Source organism: Sorex fumeus, unplaced genomic scaffold, assembly GCF_029834395.1.
Source record: "Sorex fumeus unplaced genomic scaffold, SorFum_2.1 ptg000129l, whole genome shotgun sequence".
Lineage (NCBI taxonomy): Eukaryota > Metazoa > Chordata > Mammalia > Eulipotyphla > Soricidae > Sorex > Sorex fumeus.
This window is the reverse complement of record NW_026606186.1, coordinates 17,451,678-17,472,106: the sequence shown is the minus strand read 5'-3', so window position 1 is coordinate 17,472,106 and position 20,429 is coordinate 17,451,678. Positions and strand designations below refer to the sequence as shown.

The 20,429-nt window shown below is 56.5% G+C and overlaps 1 protein-coding gene across 1 annotated transcript in view; it reads right to left on the bottom strand.

Moving 5' to 3' along the window:
• AKNA (AT-hook transcription factor) overlaps window positions 1–20,429 on the bottom strand; it is a 60,748-nt gene that overhangs the window by 2,686 nt on the left and 37,633 nt on the right. Inside the window, 13 exon segments of the mRNA XM_056138591.1 lie at window positions 131–226; window positions 2,278–2,427; window positions 3,191–3,306; window positions 4,498–4,580; window positions 4,582–4,675; window positions 7,650–7,794; window positions 10,678–10,910; window positions 11,857–11,963; window positions 13,949–14,180; window positions 15,329–15,502; window positions 15,612–15,775; window positions 18,053–18,245; window positions 18,636–18,763. Of these exon segments, the coding sequence (XP_055994566.1) occupies window positions 131–226; window positions 2,278–2,427; window positions 3,191–3,306; window positions 4,498–4,580; window positions 4,582–4,675; window positions 7,650–7,794; window positions 10,678–10,910; window positions 11,857–11,963; window positions 13,949–14,180; window positions 15,329–15,502; window positions 15,612–15,775; window positions 18,053–18,245; window positions 18,636–18,763 (1,915 nt within the window).

Sequence of the window (20,429 nt, the reverse complement as noted above, 5' to 3'; positions counted from 1 at the left end):
CCGGGGAGACTGAACGCTCAGGCCAGTCTCCTCTTCTCGTCTGCACCTCGGAGCCACCAACCTCCAGCCCCTGGACCCCGAGAAGCAGCGGCACCTCCCCACTCCTCACCCCTGCAGGCCCCCCTCTCACCTGTGTCCTGGGGCCCAGTGGGCTGGCAGTGAGCACAGGACTCCGTGGCACTGCCTCGCGGGGCAGCCTTGGGGGTGAGGACATGGTACTGCTGACCTGGGGAGCGAGGCAGAGGGTGAGCGTGAGCCCTCCGCACGGAGGAAGACGGGAGGGGGATGTGGGGTTCTCACTCCCCTGCCTCGGAGATTCGATGATCATTCTCCTCCTTCATACATACACACACACATACACACACATGCTCACACACACACACATGCTCACAAACACATGCTCACATACATTCATGTACACATGCTCACACACACTTGTGCACACATGCTCACACAACATGCTCACACACATACACACATATGCTCACACACACGCTCACACATGTACACACACATGCTCACACAATGTTCACACAACATACACACATGTACACATGCTCACACACTCATGTACACACACTCTCACACCCGTACACACACATGCTCATACACACGCTCAAACACATACACACATGTTCACACAACATGCTCACAAACACACTCAATGTATACTTGCTCACACACATTCACGTACACACATGCTCACAGACCCATGCTCACATACGTACACGCACATGCTCACACATATGTGCTCACATACACTCACAAACACACACATGCTCACACATATACACTCTCTCACACACACAAGCTCACACACGTACACACATGCTCACATACACACGTACACACACACTCACACGATGACAGGCATGCATAACCACAAGCCGGTACAGACGTAAGAGCAGATGCACACCCAGGGGCTCAATGGGCTGAGTGCATGCTCTGCACACAGAGGGCCTGAGCTCTATCCCTGGCACTTGATGGTCCCCTGAGTCCCCTGAGTACTGGACCAGGAGTAGCTCCATTGCAAGTGTAGCCCCTTCAAAGAAAAAAGCACCTATGAACACAAGACCACATGTTTTGCTTGTCAGTTGAAAGCTCTCTCCAGACTCCTAGCTCATCTCTCATCCAATTTTGGTACCACCTGCCTTCTTCTTGACAAACAGAGGCGATGGACAAACCCCAGCCCGGGCAGGATGTGGAGGCAGGCCAGGAAGAAAGACATAAGCCACAGGGGCCAGAGAGATAGGACAGAGGGTAGGGCGCTTTTGCCTTGCATGTGGCCAACCTGGGTTCCATTCCCAGGATCCCATTCGGTCCCCTGGGCACTGCCTGGCGTGACTCCTAAGTGCAGTAGAGCCTTGAGCATTGCTGGGTAGGGCACAAAAGAAAAAAGAAAAAAGAAAGGAAGACATAAGCCAGACAGGTGCAGTGTCTGGGCGTGGCTCTTGTGTAAAACCCACCACCTCAGTGCCCCCTTGGGAGCCTCCATGAGCAGAACCAAAGTCAGGTCCCATGTGGCGCTCTGCCCAGCACCCAGCAAACGCCAGGTGCTCAGATGGCGTCAGACCCATGGACGCACCCTGGGGTCCTCCCCCAGCCTGCCGTCCCCCTCCATGCCCATCCTGAGTCTCCGATAAGACCTTGAGCATGTGACCGGAGGGATGTCCCTCTCTTTTCCCTCATCACACAGGGCTCCCGCTTGAAACCTGGGCCCCCCCAGACTCATTGCTTCTCCTTTGCTCGGTCACTGCTGGGTTTCCCTACTCAGGGCAGCTGCCTGGTCCCCGGGGACTGGGCGATGAGTCTGAGCTGAGCCGGTCCACTCTCCCTCCAGGGAGCCACGGCTGAGCGCTGGCCACTGATGTCTCATCTGAATAGTTGCACACTCACACTGACTGCTTCTTGCTGCTATCTGTTCTGGGCAGACAGAGGCTTGGGGAGAGGAATCACATCCCTGTGTAGGCCCAGGGAAAGCGACCCGGAAGTCCTCCTTCCCAAATCAGGACAGTGAGTGACTGGCCCTGTTGTCCAGCTCCTTGATGACTGACCAGAGGTACTTCAGGGGTTCCCAGAATCACTCCAGCCCCAGAGAGGGGGGGTGCTGGCACCTACTTGTGGAATGAGTGAATGAGCACACACATGCACGCACGCACGCACCCAGGCCTGGGAAGCCAGCATCCCCTGATGCTTGCCAGGTCACAGAGCACACACACAGGTGACCCGGGCTCTATGGCCTCCAGACCCAGGACTGCACCCTGGGTGGGGGCCCACCTGTGTACTGGCCTTGGAAGGTGACCCTGTCCGGCCTCCTGGCGCCACTCGCTGCTCTCGCTTCATTGGGAGCTGCCTGCCTGTGGTCCTTGCTGAAGCTTTCGCTCTTCTTCGGGGACAGGTGGAGGAAGCTCGGCTCAGATTCGGAATCTGGGGAGGTTAAGAAGGGAGCAGAGGATGGAGGCCACACGTGTGGCTGGACGAAGTGGGGCTGCCCCGGGTTCGAACACTTGGCTTGGAATCCCTGGTCTGATCCTTCGTTAAGAACAGAGAGAAAAGGCCAGAACAGTGGCTGGACGTGGGCGGGCCATGTCATGCCCCTGCTCGCCCAGCAGGGGGCACTGTTCAAGGTCCCCCTTATTTATTTTTTCATTTTTTTCTTTTTGGGTCACATCCAGCGATGATCAGGGGTTACTCCTGGCTCTACACTCAGGAATTACTCCTGGTGGTGCTCAGGGGACCATATGGGATACTGGGAATCGAACCTGGCTTGGCCACGTGCAAGGCAAAACGCCCTACCCGCTGTGCTATTGCTCCAGCCTCTAAAGGTCCTGTTTAACAGGTCCGAATCATCAAGCACAGAGCAGGCCACGGGCCTGACAGCCAGGAAGGTGGGGAGCGGGGTGGGGCCCAGGCTGAGATTCCACAGAGCTTCTCCTTCCAGCAAGCTACTGTGCCTGCAGCTCTGGGTCCTTCTCTGCAGAACGGGGGTGATGGGAGCCCCACCTACCATGCGCCGAGGTGGAGGAGCAAAGGCTGTCCTAGCGAGCACGTGTGTTACAGAGCCCCCGGGACACATGCTCCGCGTGTACCCTCAGCCACAGTGGTGCTGCCTAAGCCCTGAGCCCTGAGCATCAGCCCTCCCCCCCATCTCCGATGGACTTGCCATCAGTCCCAGCCGACGGTCACTTACTCAGGGGCTGTCGGGGCATCTCCCGCGGCATTGAGGAGGACCTGGCTGGCCGCCGTCCTGTGGGGACAGCTTGCTCGGCACCTCCGGGCTCCCCAGACAATCTCTCTGTGGATTTACTAGTGGAAGAGAGAGAGAGAGAAAGAGAGAGAGAGAGAGAGAGAGAGAGAGAGAGAGAGAGAGAGAGAGAGAGTTGCTGCACGCAGTCTTTGCCTTTGGAAGATGATCAGCTAGAAAACCCGCCAGGAGACAAGTGATGAACAGAGAGGGGCACACAACTGGCAAAACCACAGGCGCCGGGGCCTGTCCCAGAGACTCGGGGTCTCTCTGTTTCCTTGCCTGCCGAGTGAGAGTAAGAACAGCCAGGACTACCGGGAAGAACATCCCAAAGAAGCTCAGGGCAGGCAGGGCCAGCACCCATCTTGCAAACACGAGGTTGTGAGTTTGATTCCTGGCACCCACCCACATGTCCAGTACACTCTTGGTTGGTGACTCTGCTGTGTGGGCTTCCCTGGGGCCACCACAAAGCGTGTGACCTCTGAGGTTCTCGCCACCAAGACAATCACCAAAGAGAAAGGAAGGAAAAAGTTTTTTTAAAAAAATTAAAAATAAATGAGGGGGCCAGAGGGATAGTACAGTGGTTAGGGTGTTTGATTCGCACGTGGCCGACCCGGGTTCACCCCCCCAGCATCCCATATGGTCCCCCAAGCACTGCCGGGAGTAAATTCCTGAGTATAGAGCCAGGAGTAACCCTTGAGCATCACTGGGTGTGACCCAAAATGCAAAAATAATTGAATAAAAATTTTTTTAAAAAATAAATGGAGGGGCTGGAGTGATAGCACAGCGGGTAGAGCGTTTGCCTTGCATGTGGCCAACCCAGGTTTGATTCCCAGCATCCCATATGGTCCCCCGGGCACCATCAGGGGTAATTCCTGAGTGCATGAACCAGGAGCAACCCCTGTGCATTGCTGGGTGTGACCCAAAAAGCAAAAAAATAAAATAAAATAAAATAAATAAAAAAAAATAAATGGAAAGGAAAAGCATAAAGATTTTATGTCCTCATGAATGAATGAGCAAGTGTGAGAATGAAGGAACAAGCAAGTGGGTGGGAGGCCAGGGCCTTGGAGATGTCCTGGCACTGCGGTGGTTCCAGAGATGTTCGCTGCTGCATGGCCCTTTGTTCCTCTGAGCACAGAGCCTGGAGCGCACTCTCTGGTGTATCCCAGTCAGAGTGGGCAAGTGGCTGAATGCGGGACAGAGGACGTGCAGTGAGCAGCTGGGCACGGGGCCGAGGGGGCGGGGTGCCCTACCTGCCGTAGTGGGCGCCCCAGGTGGCTGAGGAGTCTGCTCGCCGCTCGCGCACTCTGGTGGGGCGCTCGTGGGTGGACGGGGGGGCGCGTGGGGCTGGCCTGGGGGGAGCGGTGCAGGCTGCCTTCCAGCCGTACCCGGAGCCGCGACACCTCCTCCTGCAGCTCCCGGATGGCCTGGCTGGGGGGGGGGGGCGGGGCGGGGGACGGGGGCAGAGACCAAGACACAAGCTCAGTGAAGCACAGTGACTGCAGTGACGGGGGCTCTGCCCCCCGGGAGGGCATCTGCCCACGAGTCTGTGGGTCGGAAACTCTCCCAGTCTCTGCTTCCCCCCCACCCACACACACACACACGCTCTGGGCTCATGTCCCTGCACATGCGCAGAGCAGAGCGGAACGGCCTGAGAGGGGCCTGTACATGTGCTCAGAGTCCCAGGAGTGCTGTCTGTCTCTCTTTTTCTCTCTCTCCTCTCTCCTCTCTCTCTCTCTCTCTCTTCTTCCCTTCCTCTCTTTTCCCCACCCTCTCTCTCTCTTCCCCTGCTCTCTCTTCCCCCTGTCTCTGTCTCTCCCTCCCTTTCTATCTCTGTATCTGTTCCTCCCTCTCCTTCTGTCCCTTTTCCTCTTTTCTCTCTCCCCCTTTCTCTCTGTCTCCCTCCCTCTCTCCCTTCCTCCCTCTCCCTCTCTCTCCCTCCCTCTCTCTCTCCCTCTTTCTTCTCCCCTCCTCTCTCTCCCCTTTCTATCTCTTTCTGTCTCTCTCCCTCCTTCTCCTTCTGTCTCCCTCTCTCTCTCCTCTCTCCCATCTCTCTATCTGTAAGTCTGTCTCCCTTTCTCTCTCCCTTCCTCCCTCTCGCTCTCTCTCTCCACTTTAAAATTTCAACTCTGCCTTGTCTCCCATCCTTCCCTTGTCCGCAGGAAGCCTAACTACCACCCCGGCCTGGATCCTTCCCCCTCTCCCCCCATGCCTTTCCTTCTGGGCTCCCCCAAACATCTCCTTGGTTACCCCAGTCTATCCCCTGCTCCTGGCAGAACTTGTCTGTCTGTCTGTCTGTCTGTGTACCCAACCAGGGAGCTGCTGAAAGGCAAGGAATACAGTCCCCCTTTGTCACACCCCGCAACCTTACAGCTCACAGCCATTTGCTCGCAGACCATCCCGAAACTGGCGTCCCAGACAGCCAAGGGCTAAGGGAGGGGAAGGGACCCAGCGACAGAGCCCACCTCTCATCTCCCCTGAAAGCGCATGCGGGAAGGCCTGTGGGAAGGCGTGGGGCACATCTGCCAGGCTGCTGGGTGAGCCCCAAACAGATGACCTCGAGAAGCCCCAACCACTTCGCGAAGAAAACCTGCAATTCCCTCCAGCCGGCCCTGCACCCGCCCGCCTCTGGGCCGGAACTGGAAGGAGGAGCGCCCCCCCACCTCCTGCCCAGCACCCAAACCCTGACCCACGGGCCCCAGGTGCCTGGGCTGGGCATGGCTGTCCATCCTCCCGGCTGGTGCAGCCCCTGCAGGTTCACTGCGGACCAGCCCCGAGTGTGGGGCCCCTTCTCCCTGCTCCATGCCTGCACCCCTGCGGCTCTCAGGAGAATGCAGGTGGGGGTGGGCTGAGCCCCAGCCTCGGGCAGGGTGCAGGGAGCAGCGAGCCCTGAGCGTCCAGGACAGAAGGTCTCCGTGGCAACCCCAGGGAGACGCCTGTTGGGGTTTCCAAGGCGGAGCCTGGTGGCTGCAGGAAGGGCTCCCTGTGCCAACTACTCCCAGCACAGCGGGCACAGGCGGGGGCTGCACTCAGCCCACAGAGGAGCTAAAGCCCACGGCCAGAGGGCACCGGGCGTGCCAAGCCCTCTGGGGGTCCCAGCTGGGCTCGGGGCTACTCCTGTCCTGGTGGCATTTCACACCCTCCCTGCAAACGATCTCTGAGCCAGCTGGGAAACTAGCCGGACATCAGGGTCATCCTAGAATCTTCCCCTTCCAGGGGTGGGGGCTCTCTGAGGGGCTTGGGCCAGGTCCAGCCAGAGTTGGGGGCTGGGACCAACAGGGCTGGGGGTCTCCAGATTGGCAGCAGGCAGAGTGAGGGGAAGCAGCGGCCAGGGCGGGGCACGTGGGATCAGGGGAGCAACTCGGGGCTTCACAGAGCTCAGCTCGTCCCGGCCCCTCAAGCTGCCCCTGGCTGCATCCAGGTGAGCCCGCGGCCATCAGGGACTCTCGGGGCAAACCTCGAGCCAGACCTCCTCCCAAACCTCTGACCAGGCCACTGAAGGGGCCCCGGCGACTGCCCGGCTCTCCTCCCCACCCAACCCAACCACCACACCCTCCATGACTCATCACCCTCACTTTATACTGTGTCATCCGGCTGGAATGACTGCTTTCCCCTGACAGGTGCCAGGGCTCTCACCTCTACACCTGTGTGTGTGCATACACACACACACACACACACACACACACACACACACACACACACACACCATTCCCTCCACTGAGGACATTCTTCCATCGTTCCTGAGATTGAATGAGATGCCACTTCCTCCAGGAAGGAGTCCAGGAAGCCTCTCACTGGCTGGGCTAGCTGTGCTCTCTCAGCCCTTGGACCCTCACTGTGCCTGTCACTCTGGGGAACGACCCCCCAGTGCTTCATCCCTCCTGCCAGGGCACAGATGGTGTCTCATGCACTGCCGTTTTCCACAGCTTGGCGGGTCAGGAGCCTCTTCGCACCCTGGAGAGGATGCTCAGGATAACTGCCCGGCTGCCTGGCCAGCAGCTGGACCCCACTGCACTCCCAGCACACGAGGCCTCGGAGTGTTAACTCCCGCCAAGTCCTTGGCCCTGCATTCAGCTAAGACGTGCGATCCACGGCCACCCCCTCCCCCTGCAGCCCCATTTCTGTTCAGCCACTCAAGAAGCAACGTGCTGGGAGAACACGCAGAGGGGCCTTGAGAATCTCAGTGACACAGAGGGGGGTGAGAGCAGGAGAAGGGGCAGGGGAGCCCCTGGTCATTCCCCACTGGCTGGAGACAGGGCCCAGGTCCCCCTCGGTGGGACCCCACAGACACAGCGTGAGGCTGGCAGCCCCTGCTTCTCCAGGGACTCACTTTCCCACCTCTCATCAGGTGACTCTGAAGAGCCACAGAGCCCCGACAGACCGACCATCCGTCCATCCTACTTACTCTCGGCTGGTCCTGGTGAGGAGGAAGGCGGGGGTGGTCTCAGGGGCAGGAGAGGCAGGTGGGCTCATCACCACGCTGCCGGTGGGCTTCTCAGAAACTCGGCTGTGCCCCTTGAACTCCTCTGAGCCCGCAACTCCTGCAAGGGCTGCAAAAAGAAGCAAGTGAGTCAGCAAAGGAAGCTTGGGCGCCCCTGTGTGCAGCTGCAAGTCGGGAGAAAGAGAACAATGGGAAAAGCTCACCCCACCCTCCACCTCACGATGAAGCTCTGCGAGAGGCAAAGACTCCCCCTCTCCCCCACATACACACCTGGCCACGAGGCAAAGACTCCCCCTCTCCCCCACATACACACCTGGCCACGAGGCAAAGACTCCCCCTCTCCCCCACATGCACACCTGGCCACAAGACCCTGACAATGGGGCTGCAGGGGTCACCCAGGGCTGTTTCTAACCACATGCCTGCCCCATCCCCACTTCCAGCTTTTGGCCCAAGACTTCTGCCCACACCCCAACTCATGTTCCTCCAACGGGGTCCCCAGAATCTAGCTGTCATACGTGTCTGCCCCTGCTAAAACTACACATATACTTCCGCAGATGTCTGCAGGAGCAGCTTGTGACTTCAGCTTCTCAAAGGGCTGGTGACCGAGGGTGAAAACACACTCAAGGTGGCCCATGTGTTAACAAGGAGCCACCCAGGAGAGGACTCAAGGACAGGAGCACGCGCTTGGCACGCAGATGTCCTGGGTGCCCTCCCTGGCATTACCGAGAATGACCCCCAGGCACTGGGCTGGGGTGAGCACCACCGGATATGGACCCAGAAACTCAAACCCCCAAACCAGTGAGCTCCTGGAATGCTACTCATCACTATATAATAAGGGACAAACAAGAGGCCTGATGGTTCAGTGGGTAGGGCGCTCGCCTTGCCCATGCCAATCTGGGTTCGATCCCCAGCATTCCATATGGTCCCCCGATTACCACCAGAAGTGAGTACAGAGCCAGGAGTGACGCCTGAGCATCGCCGGGTGTGGTTCCCAAAACAAAAATAGCGAAAATTTTAACAAATAAGTAAAGGGGCAAACTAAAGAAAAGTGGAATGGTTTAGACAAAACAGTAGAAAATAGCACCAGGCAAGAACAGTGGGCTGGAGGCTTTGTGGCCAACCACTCTGCTGATACAAAGTAACTACGCTGGGACTCCCAGGAGCTCAGGAGCAGGTAGGGCAGGAGGGGGTAGGTAGGTCTCAGGGCAGCAGGGACCCCAGGGCACGGCTCTTTAAGGCCACTATGTCCATTTCAGCATCAGATTAGGAGTTGTGCAAGATGCCAGCATCTGGGGGAGGCGAGGGAGGATGGTACCTGGACAGCTGAGAACTGTCTCTTCTAACCATGTGAATCTACAACTACTTCAAAAATTAAAATCTATGGGAATGGAGCAATAGCACAGTGGGTAGGGTGTTTGCCTTGCACGTGGCCAACCCGGGTTCGATTCCCAGCATCCCATGTGGTCCCCCGAGCACTGCCAGGAGTAATTCTTGAGTGCATGAGTCAGGAGTAACTCCTGTGCATCACCAGGTATGACCCAAAAAGAAAGAGAAAAAAAAATCTAATCAGGGGACAGATTACTGGAATCACATGGTCCCCTGAGCACTGCAAAGAAGCAACACCCATACCTGAAGTCAGAAACGGTCCCCCAATACTGCTGGACGCAGCATAAAATAAGTAAAACAGAACAAAATAAGACAAGGGCTGGAGATACAGTCCGGGGGGTGGGGAAGACACATGTCTTGCATGTGGCTGACTGCCGGTAGATTCCCCAGCACCACATGGTGGAAAGGTCTAATGGTGGTGGGATTGGTATTGAAATATTGAATGTAATCCATTATTGTGAATAACCTTATGAAAATAACATTAAATTTTAAAAAATCATGGATTTCTATTCTTCCCCATGTATTTGTTTGCTTTCAAGAAAAAGTTCACATGCCCGTTTCAAAGGTCAAAACTGGGACCCCAGATTTTACAGTGATGGGAAAAATAAATAAATAAATAGATAGATAGATAAATAAACAAACAAGTGACGGAAAACAGTTCCAGGCTCAACTCTGAGCTGTCGGCTCTCAGATTCCCAGGAAACTCTGAAGTGTCCTTACAATAAACACATATCTTATATCAAATATATGTTTTGGTTTTTCTTTGAATTTTACTGCAAATGGCAAATTTAAGCCATACCATACTTTTTGGTCCAATTATCTATGGATGAGCACTTTGTTTAGCTATTATAAATAACATTGCAATACATTTTGGGATAGATATAGTTTTTGTAATTTTTTTTTTAATATTCACCTGGGAAAAACCTGAAAGTGGAATTGTTGGGTAACATGGAAGAGCTCTCACATCCATTTTCAAAATCAGTTGGGAAAAAAAAAAGACATTCCCCAGTGCTTCTTGGGGCTGGAGCGATAGCACAGTGGGTAGGGCATTTGCCTTGCACGTGACCAACCTGGGTTCAATTCCCAGCATCCCATATGGTCCCCTGAGCACCACCAGGAGTAATTCCTGAGTGCAGAGCCAGGAGTAACCCCTGTGCATTGCTGGATGTGACCCAAAAATCATCACTGAGTGTGATCCTTCTTGATCTGGTTGGTCACATTTGTACCCCGTGGGGATGTTTCGTTGTTAACATAACCTCTGGGTTTTTATCTGGCAGTGCCCAGGATGGAAGCTGGGCTCTCCCGCATGCAAAGCAGGTGCTCCGGCCTCTGTGGATTGGGGGTGGAATTCCTGATTTTGTGGCTTGAGCTCTGTTTGTTCTGTTTTGGGACCACACCTGGCTGAGCCCCGGGCATACTCCTGGCGCTGTAGTAGGGGTCACTCCCAGCGGGGCTGGGGACCATACAGGGCTCCAACCCAGGCTGGCCGTGTGCAAGGCCAGCACCTGACCTGCTGCTCTATCCATCCAGCTGCTGTGGAACAGACCTTTAACTCCTGCCACCCAGCCACCCCTGGGTTCTGCCCTGCCCCGGTGCCTCCACTCACCTGTCTCGGCCGGCAGGGGCGGCTCCAGGCAAAAGCTGGGTGCCCTGTGCCGGAGGGGGCTCTGCGGGGCCGGGGGGTGCCTCGGGGCTCGGCTCCTGGTCAGGTTGGGCTCGGAGGCTCGTCTGAGGGCCTGAGGGTCCCTGGTCTGGGAGGTTCCAGGCCAGGCTGCAGGCGTGGTGAAGGACTGGGTCAACGTCCTTGGGGTGCTGGGGGTCCCGGAGGGGAGAGACGTGCTGAGGAGAAACACAGAGACCAGGGGGCTCCAAGCTCGGCCATATGCTGAACCAGTGAGATTCTGGCCCCAAAGCCGGAAAAGCCTAGGATACCTCAAGGTACCCCCGTGATGCACGCATTGCTTTTCTTTTCTTTTCCTTTCTTTCTTTCTTTCTTTCTTTCTTTCTTTCTTTCTTTCCTTTCTTTCTTTCTTTCTTTCTTTCTTTCTTTCTTTCAAGTTTTATTAGTGAAACACCACGAGGTACAGTTGCAGACTTACAAATTTTTGTGCTTGGGTTTCGGTTATACAATGATTGAGTACCCACCCTTCCACCAGTGCCCATCCTCCACCTCCAATGCTCCCAGTATCCCTTCCACCCCCCCCATCCCCCCCATCCTATCCCGCCTCTGTGGCAGAGCATTCCCTTTTGTTCTCTCTCTCCTTTTGGGTGTGTTGCTTTCTGAACTGTGGAGTGGCATGCCACCCGCCCTGGCTCATAAACGGATGAAGCTCAGTTTCATGGTTAAGAACTAGGGAGCTGGAGCAAGAATTCAGTGGGTAGGGCATTTGCCTTGCACACGACCGACCCAGGTTCGATTCCCAGCATCCCACCCCTTTCACCTGCATCCCTCCCCAGGCAGACCCCTGGTGGCCCCTCTCCTGCATGATGCTCATTGCACTCCACCGTCCCCTAGTGTTCATTCATTCACCAGCCCCACATTCATTCATTCATTCATTCATTCATCCAGCCAACGCTCTTCTCCAGGTCTCTGGCAACTTGGCTGGGTGACCCTGGGCCCATCGCTTGCCCTCTCTGTGGCTCTGTTCTCCTCCCTCAATACCATGAGGTTTGTGCAGGGGCTGAGAGCTCGGAGACTGCCCAGACCACGCACTCCTCTTCAGGGGTGCCCAGGTTAACCTGGTGTGACACGGACAGGATAATGGTGGGAGATTCCCCGGCCTACCTGATGTGGGCAAGCCGGTGCTCCGGGGTCTGGGTGAGGGGGGACACCCGGCTGGTCTCGGAGCCCACAAAGCCACTGTCTGTCTCTGGGGATGCCATCCAGGGCTCCTGAAAGAGGCAGTGTTCCTTTAAGAGTGTGGAATGTGCCAGGGCAGCACATTCCAGAGCCTTCCAGATGCTGAGGCTGCTCAGCTCCCACTGAAGGCTCAGACTGGGGAGGGGGGGTGATGGGGGGGCTGTGTCAGGACCTTGCAAAGGTGCCAGGTCCACAGCACGCAGCACTGCTCCCCCAGGGAGAGACTCTGAGCTGAAGAGCAGGAGGAGGAGGAGCAGAAACCACCCCCAGACCAGGCTGCTCCTCCTGCGTCCCTCAGCCCCCTCAGCCCACATTCAGGCCCAGGGACCGGGGAGCCAGAGGCCAGCAAACACGCACAGCCGCGCCCCCTTCACACACACTGGGGCCGAGGCCAGGGCAGAGAACATGGACACGGCAGGCGGCGCCAATACTGCCCATGAGGGCCTGGGCAGGTCCTCTCTGCTCCTGGTCCCTGGGGCAAGCACACGTGTGTGTGCATGTGTGCATGTATGCACCAGTGGGCCTGTGTGCCAGTGTGTACATGCGTGTGCCTGTGTGTGCATGTGTGTATGTGCATGTCTGTGGGTCTGTGTGCCTGGGTGTCAGGTGTGTGTGCATGTGTGCATGTGCACACCTGTGGGTCTTTGTGTATCTATGCCAGTGTATAACACGTATGTGCCTGTGGATGTGCATGTGTGTATGAGCACACTGTGTGCCTGTGTCATGTGTGTGCATGCATGTATGCGCACACCTGTGGGTCTTTGTGTATCAATGCCAGTGTGTACGTGTATGTGCCTGTGTATGTGCGTATGCTCACGTGCTCATGTGGGTCTGTGTATCTGTGTGTGCACGTATATGTACATGTGTGCATATCTGTGGGTCTGTGTGCCAGTGTATACATGCATGCGTCTATGTGTATGTGCATGTGTATATGTGCACGCCTGTGGGTCTGTGTGCCTGTGTGGCAGGTGTGTGTACATGTGTGCATGCGCACACCTGTGGGTCTTTGTGCATCTATGCCAGTGCGTAACATGTTTTTCCCTGTGTATGTGCGTATGTGTATGCTCATGCCTTTGGCTCTGTGTACCTTGTGTGCAAGTGTGTGTATGTGTACACCTGTGGCTCTGTGCCCGTGTGATGTGTGCATATATGTGTGGACATCTGTGTGCACAGGATAGTGAGTGTGCGTGCATGTGAGTGCACACAATTCTACAGGCGGTTCCACAGCAAACATCACATTTTTACAGCTGTGAGCTCATTGAGAAATCGCTGCTGAGGGAGGAGCCGGGAGATAACAAGGCGGTCAGGGCACGTGCCTAGCATGTGCCCAACCTGGGCTCTATTCCAGCACCACATGGTCCCCCAAGAATCCCTGGGTGCAGCCCTGGAGAACCCGGCACTGCCAAGTGCGACCCTGGGGATGCCAACACCCCCGTGGTTGCCAGGAGATCCCAGCACTGCGACACTTCATCCTCAGGCCCTTGTGCTGTCAGGACCATCAGTCTTGATGAACCAACAGCCTTGCTGGCTGAGAATCGTGGAGGCCCCAATTCTCTGAGCACTACTCGGGAATGCCCCAATTACTGTTACTGGGGACCAGGTGATAGTTCAAAGGGCTGGAGCCCATGCTGGTCCCCTGGGAAACACCAGCAGTGTCACCTGTGTGTAAATGGTGCTGCAAACGGTCCCCAAACATGACTGGGTATGGCACCTCCCCCCCAATCACTGTCCTCATGGTACAAACAGGCAGGGAGCAAAGACTTGCTGCCCAACTGTACCCGGCTGACCCTGAGAAATGCAGGGAGCAAATGCTGAGAGCAAGACAATGCAAGCTCAGGAGGAACCAGCCCCTGCACAGAAAGCAACAGCCACAAGGTGGCATGGGGCAGAGTCCGAACTTTGAGCAGGGCATGAGGGCAGGCATGGGCATCACCCCAGGAACCGCGTGAGCAAAGGCCAGCAAGCTGGAGACTGTGGGCACTGCGGGAGAGGCCGAGACCCCCTTGGGGCCACTCACCTCTGGGTGGGGCCGGCCAGTGCGGCGTGGAGACTTCCGGGACAACTGCTCGGTGCTGCTGCCGCCCTCCAGGCTGCTCAGGCTGCTCTCGTGGGGGCCCCGAGGCGGGGGTGGCCTGCCCGGTCCCGGAGCAGCTGTCTCGGCCTTGCTCAGCCCTGAAGGGTGCCTATCCCGGGCACTGGGTACACGGAAGGTGGGTCTGCTCCCGGATGCCATTTGCTTGGCGGTGTCCCTGGCAGGGAAGAAGAGGTGTGCCAACCCAGAGACCAGGACACCGGCTCTGGGGTCAGACCCCCATCCCGGGGGGTCCAGGCCAGGCCTGCCACCTTGGATCTGTGTGACTGTGGGTAAGGCACCTCCACAGTGGAATTTCAGCCGTCGTCAGCTGTCTAATGTGGGTGCCAAGAAAACTTTTACCCGCCCCGTGGTTTGGAGGAATAGCGCGGAAAACAGCTGAGGTGCTTTCTCTCCAAGGCTCTAGCACGGAGTGGCCACATCACTGTCCCTGGGTGGCCATTTTCATAAACTCACGTCCACTCCTGAAGCCTGAGGTCAGGCTTGTAAATAGAAGGGCTTACAGACAGAAACTAAAATAAAACGCTAAAACAATGGCTTCTGAGAGCTCTTGGTCTTCTCCCTAAGGGGCTGCTCACCCACGGCTCACTGAGTCAGCCATTCACACACTCATCCACTCATTCATCCTGTCGCTCACTCATCTATCTATTCATCCATCTCTCCATCCATTCATTATTCACTAACTCAACATTCAGCTACTCATTCATTCACTAGTTCACTCATCCGCTCATTCATCCACTCACACGCTATCCATCCATCCATTCATGAACTCGCCGTTCATCCATTCATTTCTTCACTAATTCATTCATCTGTTCACTCATTCACTCACTCATCCATCCATCCATAAATCCTTTGACTCCCTCACTTATTATCCATCCAACCTCTCACTCACTGATTCATCCATCCACTCATCCACTCATACATTCACCCATCCATCTATCCATCCATTCGTTATTCACATACTCATCGTTCGTGCATTCATTTATTCACAAACTCATTCATTCGCTCATTCATTCCACCACTCATTCATCCATCTATTCATCCATCCATCCATTTATCCATTACTCACTAACTCATCCTTCATCCATTCAGTCACTCACTAATTCATCCACTCACTCATCATCCAGTCACTCACTCATCCATGTACTCCTCCTATTCACTTACCATTCATCCATTCATTTGTTCACTCACGATCATTCACTCACTCGTTCATTAACCTCCGCATTAAAGACAATAGAGCTCTAGTGAGACTTTCTCCATGATGGACTTAGATGGTCGGAGGCTAGAGGCGGTTCCCTGACATACTTGAGGGGGGCCTTGTGACTTCTCCCAGTGTGTGTTGAGGGGAGTCTGCTGGGTTCCATGTTCTCCAGAGCAGCCCCCCGGTCAACTTCCAGGGTGCAGTCCTGCCCCTCCTGCTCCTCCTCGTCCTCCTCCTCCCTCCTCAAGGCTTCCGGGCGCGACTTCACATTCAGGTACCTGCAAGAGTCACAGACAGGGTGGCGGCTCGGCAGATGCAGCCAAGAGCAGCCCCTGGGCAGACCCCCTCTCCACCCCCTCTCCCCTCAGCCCGTCCTGAGGTCCTCACCGCTCCAGGAGGCCATGGAAGTCCTGCTCCATCTGCCTCTCCTTGTGCCTGGGCGAGGCCGGGCCACCCAGCCCCTGTTCCTCCTCCGCTTCCTCCTCGCTGCAGTCCATACCCGCCTCCCTCCTGGCCTGTGGCCAGTGGGGGCTTGTGCTGGTGGCCTCTGGCTGTGGGGCCAGAGAGATGGAGGGGCAGAGGTCGGATGGGGGCCTCACTCACCTCCACTTTTCAAGGGCTGGGTCCGGGCAGGCACCAGGGAAACAGACCAGATCCATGATGCAACCCCCCTCTCCCATTGTGCAGGAGGTATGGGGCCAAAGTCATGAGGCCAAGGTCACAGGGTCAAGGTCATGAGATCAAGGTAATGGGCCAAGGTCACAGGAATACAATACCAGTCACATGCCATAGTCAGCTTCATAGTCAATAATGAGACACATAGATGAACACCATCCCCTCTAGCGTTGCTGAGCTCAGGGGGTGTCACCGGCTCTAGCACCCAACCCATCTTGTCACACCTGGGAACAGTCCCATGACTGCCAATGGTATTTCACAGAGGAGCTCTGTCATCAAAAGCCCCTGTCTGGACCCTACCATTAGCTGAGCACCTACTTATTCCAAGCCACACAGTGCTCAGCCCTCTCTGATGCTCACGGCCCCGAAGCAGAGGGTCCTCCCACACCCTTAACAGGCAGGAAACTGAGACTCAGCTGACTTCCTCACTCACCTCTCAAGAAGGGGGCAGTGCTGAGGTGACCTCAGGCACATGAGGCCTGAAGCCTCTTTCCCTAGCCCCTTCCTTTCCAGTACAAGCACCCCAAGACGTTCCCTGCTCAAGACAAGGCTCTGGGTTTCTATCTGCCAGGGGGTGCCTGGGAGAAGCACCCAGGTCTCAGTAGTACAGCGGTCAAGTGTTTATCTTGAATGCAGCTGACCTGGGTTCAGTCCCCAGCACCACATACGGTCCTCCGAGCCCAGCAGGAATGATCCCTGAGCACAGAGTCAGGAATAAGCCCAGAGCACGACTGGGCATGGCCCCCCAAAAGTAGCAACAAACAAAGAAGCGCCGTCATCTGTGGGGCTGAGCATGGCGTGAGAAGTAGCTCTCCCTGACCCCCACCCCCACCCAGTCCCCCCAACATGGGACCACCCGGCCCCAGCTACCATGAACAATATCCCACAATGCCCAGGCCTCGCTGCCACGCCCTATGGGCAACCTTGGCTCCTATCTGATCCCCAACTTCTCTGCCACCGAGCAACAGGGCACGCAGACCCGTCTCTGCCACCTGCGCCCCTCTGCAGCCATGTCTCCCGGGGGGCACGGGAGCTGGAGGGAAGGTACAAGTCGCTTTCCCAGACACCCCTGGGCTGGAGCCCCCATCCTTGCCAGAGCCCCCAAATCCATCCGACAACACAAGGAAGGCACAGGCTTGGAGGTGGCCCCTGGCTCCCTCCCGGCTCCCCCTGTCCCCCACCCCCATCACCCTCATCCAGTCAGAAGCATCTTCTAGGGGGTAGTGCTGCACTGTGGCACTGTCCTCCCATTGTTCATGGTTTTGCTCGAGCAGGTCCAGTAACGTCTCCATTGTGAGACTTGTTGTTACTGTGTTTGGCGTATCGAAAATGCCACAGGGAGCTTGCCAGGCTCTGCTGTGCAGGCAAGATACTCTCAGTAGCTCTCCAGGCTCTCCGAGAGGGGCAGAGGAATCAAACCCGGGTCGTCTGCATGCAAGGCAAACGCCTTACCCGCTGTGCTATCGCTCCAGCCCCTTCTATGGGGTAGATGTGATAATACAGCAGGTAAGGCATTTGCCTTGCACGCAGCTGACCCGGGTTCGATCCCCAGCATCCTCTAGGTTCCTCTGAGCCCTGCCAGGAGTAATCTCTAGGTGCAGAGCCAGGAGTAAGCCCTGAGCACTGCCAGGTATAGCCCCCAAACAAAACAAAAGCAAACAAAAAAAAAGTGCCTTCTAGACCTTTCCGCTCCCCCTGCACTGCCCTCCCCCGGTCCCCACCACAAAGGTGGTTTCATCACCCTGGCTAAAGACCCCAGGACTCTAAGGTACCCAACCAGCGACTTCTCCATGATGGCCGCACCCCCTTCCCTGGCTTTGCCTGCAGGAGGGGCTTTAGCACACTCCCTGGGCTGCTCCCCACCTCACCCCCTGGTTCCTACCTGCTCCTCCCACGCCCTCCTGTCTGGCTCCCTGGAACTTCTCCTCCCCTGTGACTCATCATTTAGAGTCGTGGCAATGTACGGGGGTCACAGTGAGTGGCGAGGGATCTCCTGCCAGGAGCGAGCACTGCCCCCCAGGGGAGTCTCCGAGCCTCTGTTGTGTTCCTGCTGAGTGCCATGCACCCAGGTCCCGGCCCAGGGTGGGTGTGTGGGGCAGTGAGGAGTGAAGCATGGAGGGGTGGGCAGGCACAGCTGAACAGGGGGCAGGTACCTGGGCTGGGCAGACTGTCTGCCTGGCCGGCTGCGTGGGCTGCAGGGACCGGGGTGTGGCGGGGGAGCTGTCCAGAGGCGGGGCCCAGCCCTGCAGCGATGACGATGGCTCAGACACCTGCTGGTTCTGGTCCAGGTGGTCCTTCAACTCCTCCAGGCGAATTCCCAGCTGGAAGATCTCTGACTCCAGCTCCCTGAGAACAGAGAAGCCATGAGCGAGCAAGAGAAGGGACCCCAGAGCAGGCCCGGGACGGGGTGGGGTGAGGCTGGGGGAGCATAAATGCCTCTGTGTTGGGATAAAGAGGGAGCAAACGAGATCCAGGTGGACTCCGCCCCTTCCCCTGGCTGTGGGACCCAGAACAAGTCCTTCTGGCCTCAGTTTCCCCATTCACCCACAAGGGATTTCAGCCTATCCCCACAGCCGCCCCTCACGGCAGACGGGTCAAGGACGTGCAGCTCAATCTCTCCTTTGGAAGCACTGAGCACTGGGCGAGGAGCAGTCCTCCCCATGCCCCACCCCCGAGTCTCTGCATGCCGAAGCAGGAGCTGAGCGCTGCCTCCCAGAGACCCGGGCAGCCACCCACCTGCCAGGATCGAAGGTCCCCGGGGTGCACTTGGAGCCGGCCTGCTGCGGGGACCGGCGTTGCGCCCTGCACGCCTGCAGATACTCCTCCTCCAGGGCCGCGTGGGCCGCCTTCAGCCGCTGGAAGCCCTGCAATCAAGCAGAGCAGAAGAGTGGGTGCCCCGTGCCCACAGGCATCGTCCAGGCAGATACAACGCTGGAGACCATAGTGTGTGAGGGCCTGGGGAAATGGGGTTCACGGGACTCACCCTGGGTCTGCAAAGGCCAGGGGGTGCCCACGTCCCCAGGAGACAGTGGCCAGAGGTGCGAGGAGTCACAGGAGCCAGCCTGCCCGTGTAGGTCAAGCTCTTTGCCATCAGACTGGCACAGCAGGGACCCAGCTCAGCGTGTTGGCACCAGCTTCTGAGGCCCCACTGACCTCCCTGGGGTCCCCAACATTCCGTGGCAGTTGCAGCATCACACACACTCCCAGAAGCCCCCACCCCCAAAACCCTCATTCTGGACTTTCAGTTGCAGGTTTGGGGTCTTTCATCTCTCCCCGGCATGGGAGCCACCATCATCACTGACTGGGCTGGTCGCAACAGAAAAAGCTGCCGAACAGGCAGGCACCAGGTCGGAGCCTCCCCCCTCCTCCAAGAAAGCCCTCCAAGAGGGTCCCTGGCCACCTCCAGTCAGAGAAGGGGACGTGGAAGCACAGAGAGGGCGTGGCGGGGCACGCAAGTTGTGGCCAAGACTGGCTCCTGGTTGTCAAAACCAGTAAGAGGCGGCCCGCAGGTGATGGTCAAGGCTGAAACATGGGGGCAAATCCCCATTGCAGGCTGACCACCCCCAGCCCACTCACTCGGTTCAAATAACAGACTGAGGACCCCTAGAGAGCCTCGTTCCCCACCTTCCAACTCCCTGGGGAGCGGGGACTGGTCTGGAGGGGGAAGGAAATGAAAGGGTTAATCCTCTGTGAGACAGGGGAGAGAACCCGGCCCCAGACTTAGAAAGTGCTCTGTGCTGCTGACATGACACACCGTCGCGGAAAATATGCTACCATAAAAATATATATATATATATATATATTTTGTTTATTTGGGGCCCTCTATGCTGGGTATGCATATAGTTACAGAAATAGGTATGCTTAATTTAAAAGATTAACTGGCTAAGCCCGAAGAGAGGAGCTGGGTGAATGCTTTATGGGTGTTCTCTCTCCTGGAAAGCCAGCATTCTGGAAGCTTCTGTCACCTTCTTCCCGTTGCAACCTCTCCCTGTGAAAATTGCTTTGAGTTAAATCGACTTATTAGTCTTCTGCACCTACAGCTACTAGCCCCAACTGCTAGGGAATAGCCCGTCCTGGTTAAATCTCTGTAAACGTTTGCCCTTGTTCTTCTGATGGTTGTTGATTTCAGACAATCCACAAGAAGACATGTGATGCATCAAAAATAGTAGGAACTGGGGCTTGGAGTGACAGCACAGCAGGAAGGGTGTTTGTCTTGCACACGGCCAACCTGAGCACCGCCAGGAGTAATTCCTGAGTGCAGAGAGCCAGGACAAAAGCAGAAAAAAACCCAAAAAACTCTCATCCGCTGATTGTGGGAGTGTTGTCTGGTATGACCCCTGTAGAAAACAGTATGGAGAGTCCTCAGTAAACTTAGAGTTGAAGTGCCATATGGCCCTGCAATACCACTTTGGGGCCTCTAGCTCTCTCAGAAGGACATATGCACACCATAATTCATTGTTGCATGGGTACACATGTATGTGCTAAAATACAGACTCAACCTAGGTGTCCAACAACAGATGAATGGATTAT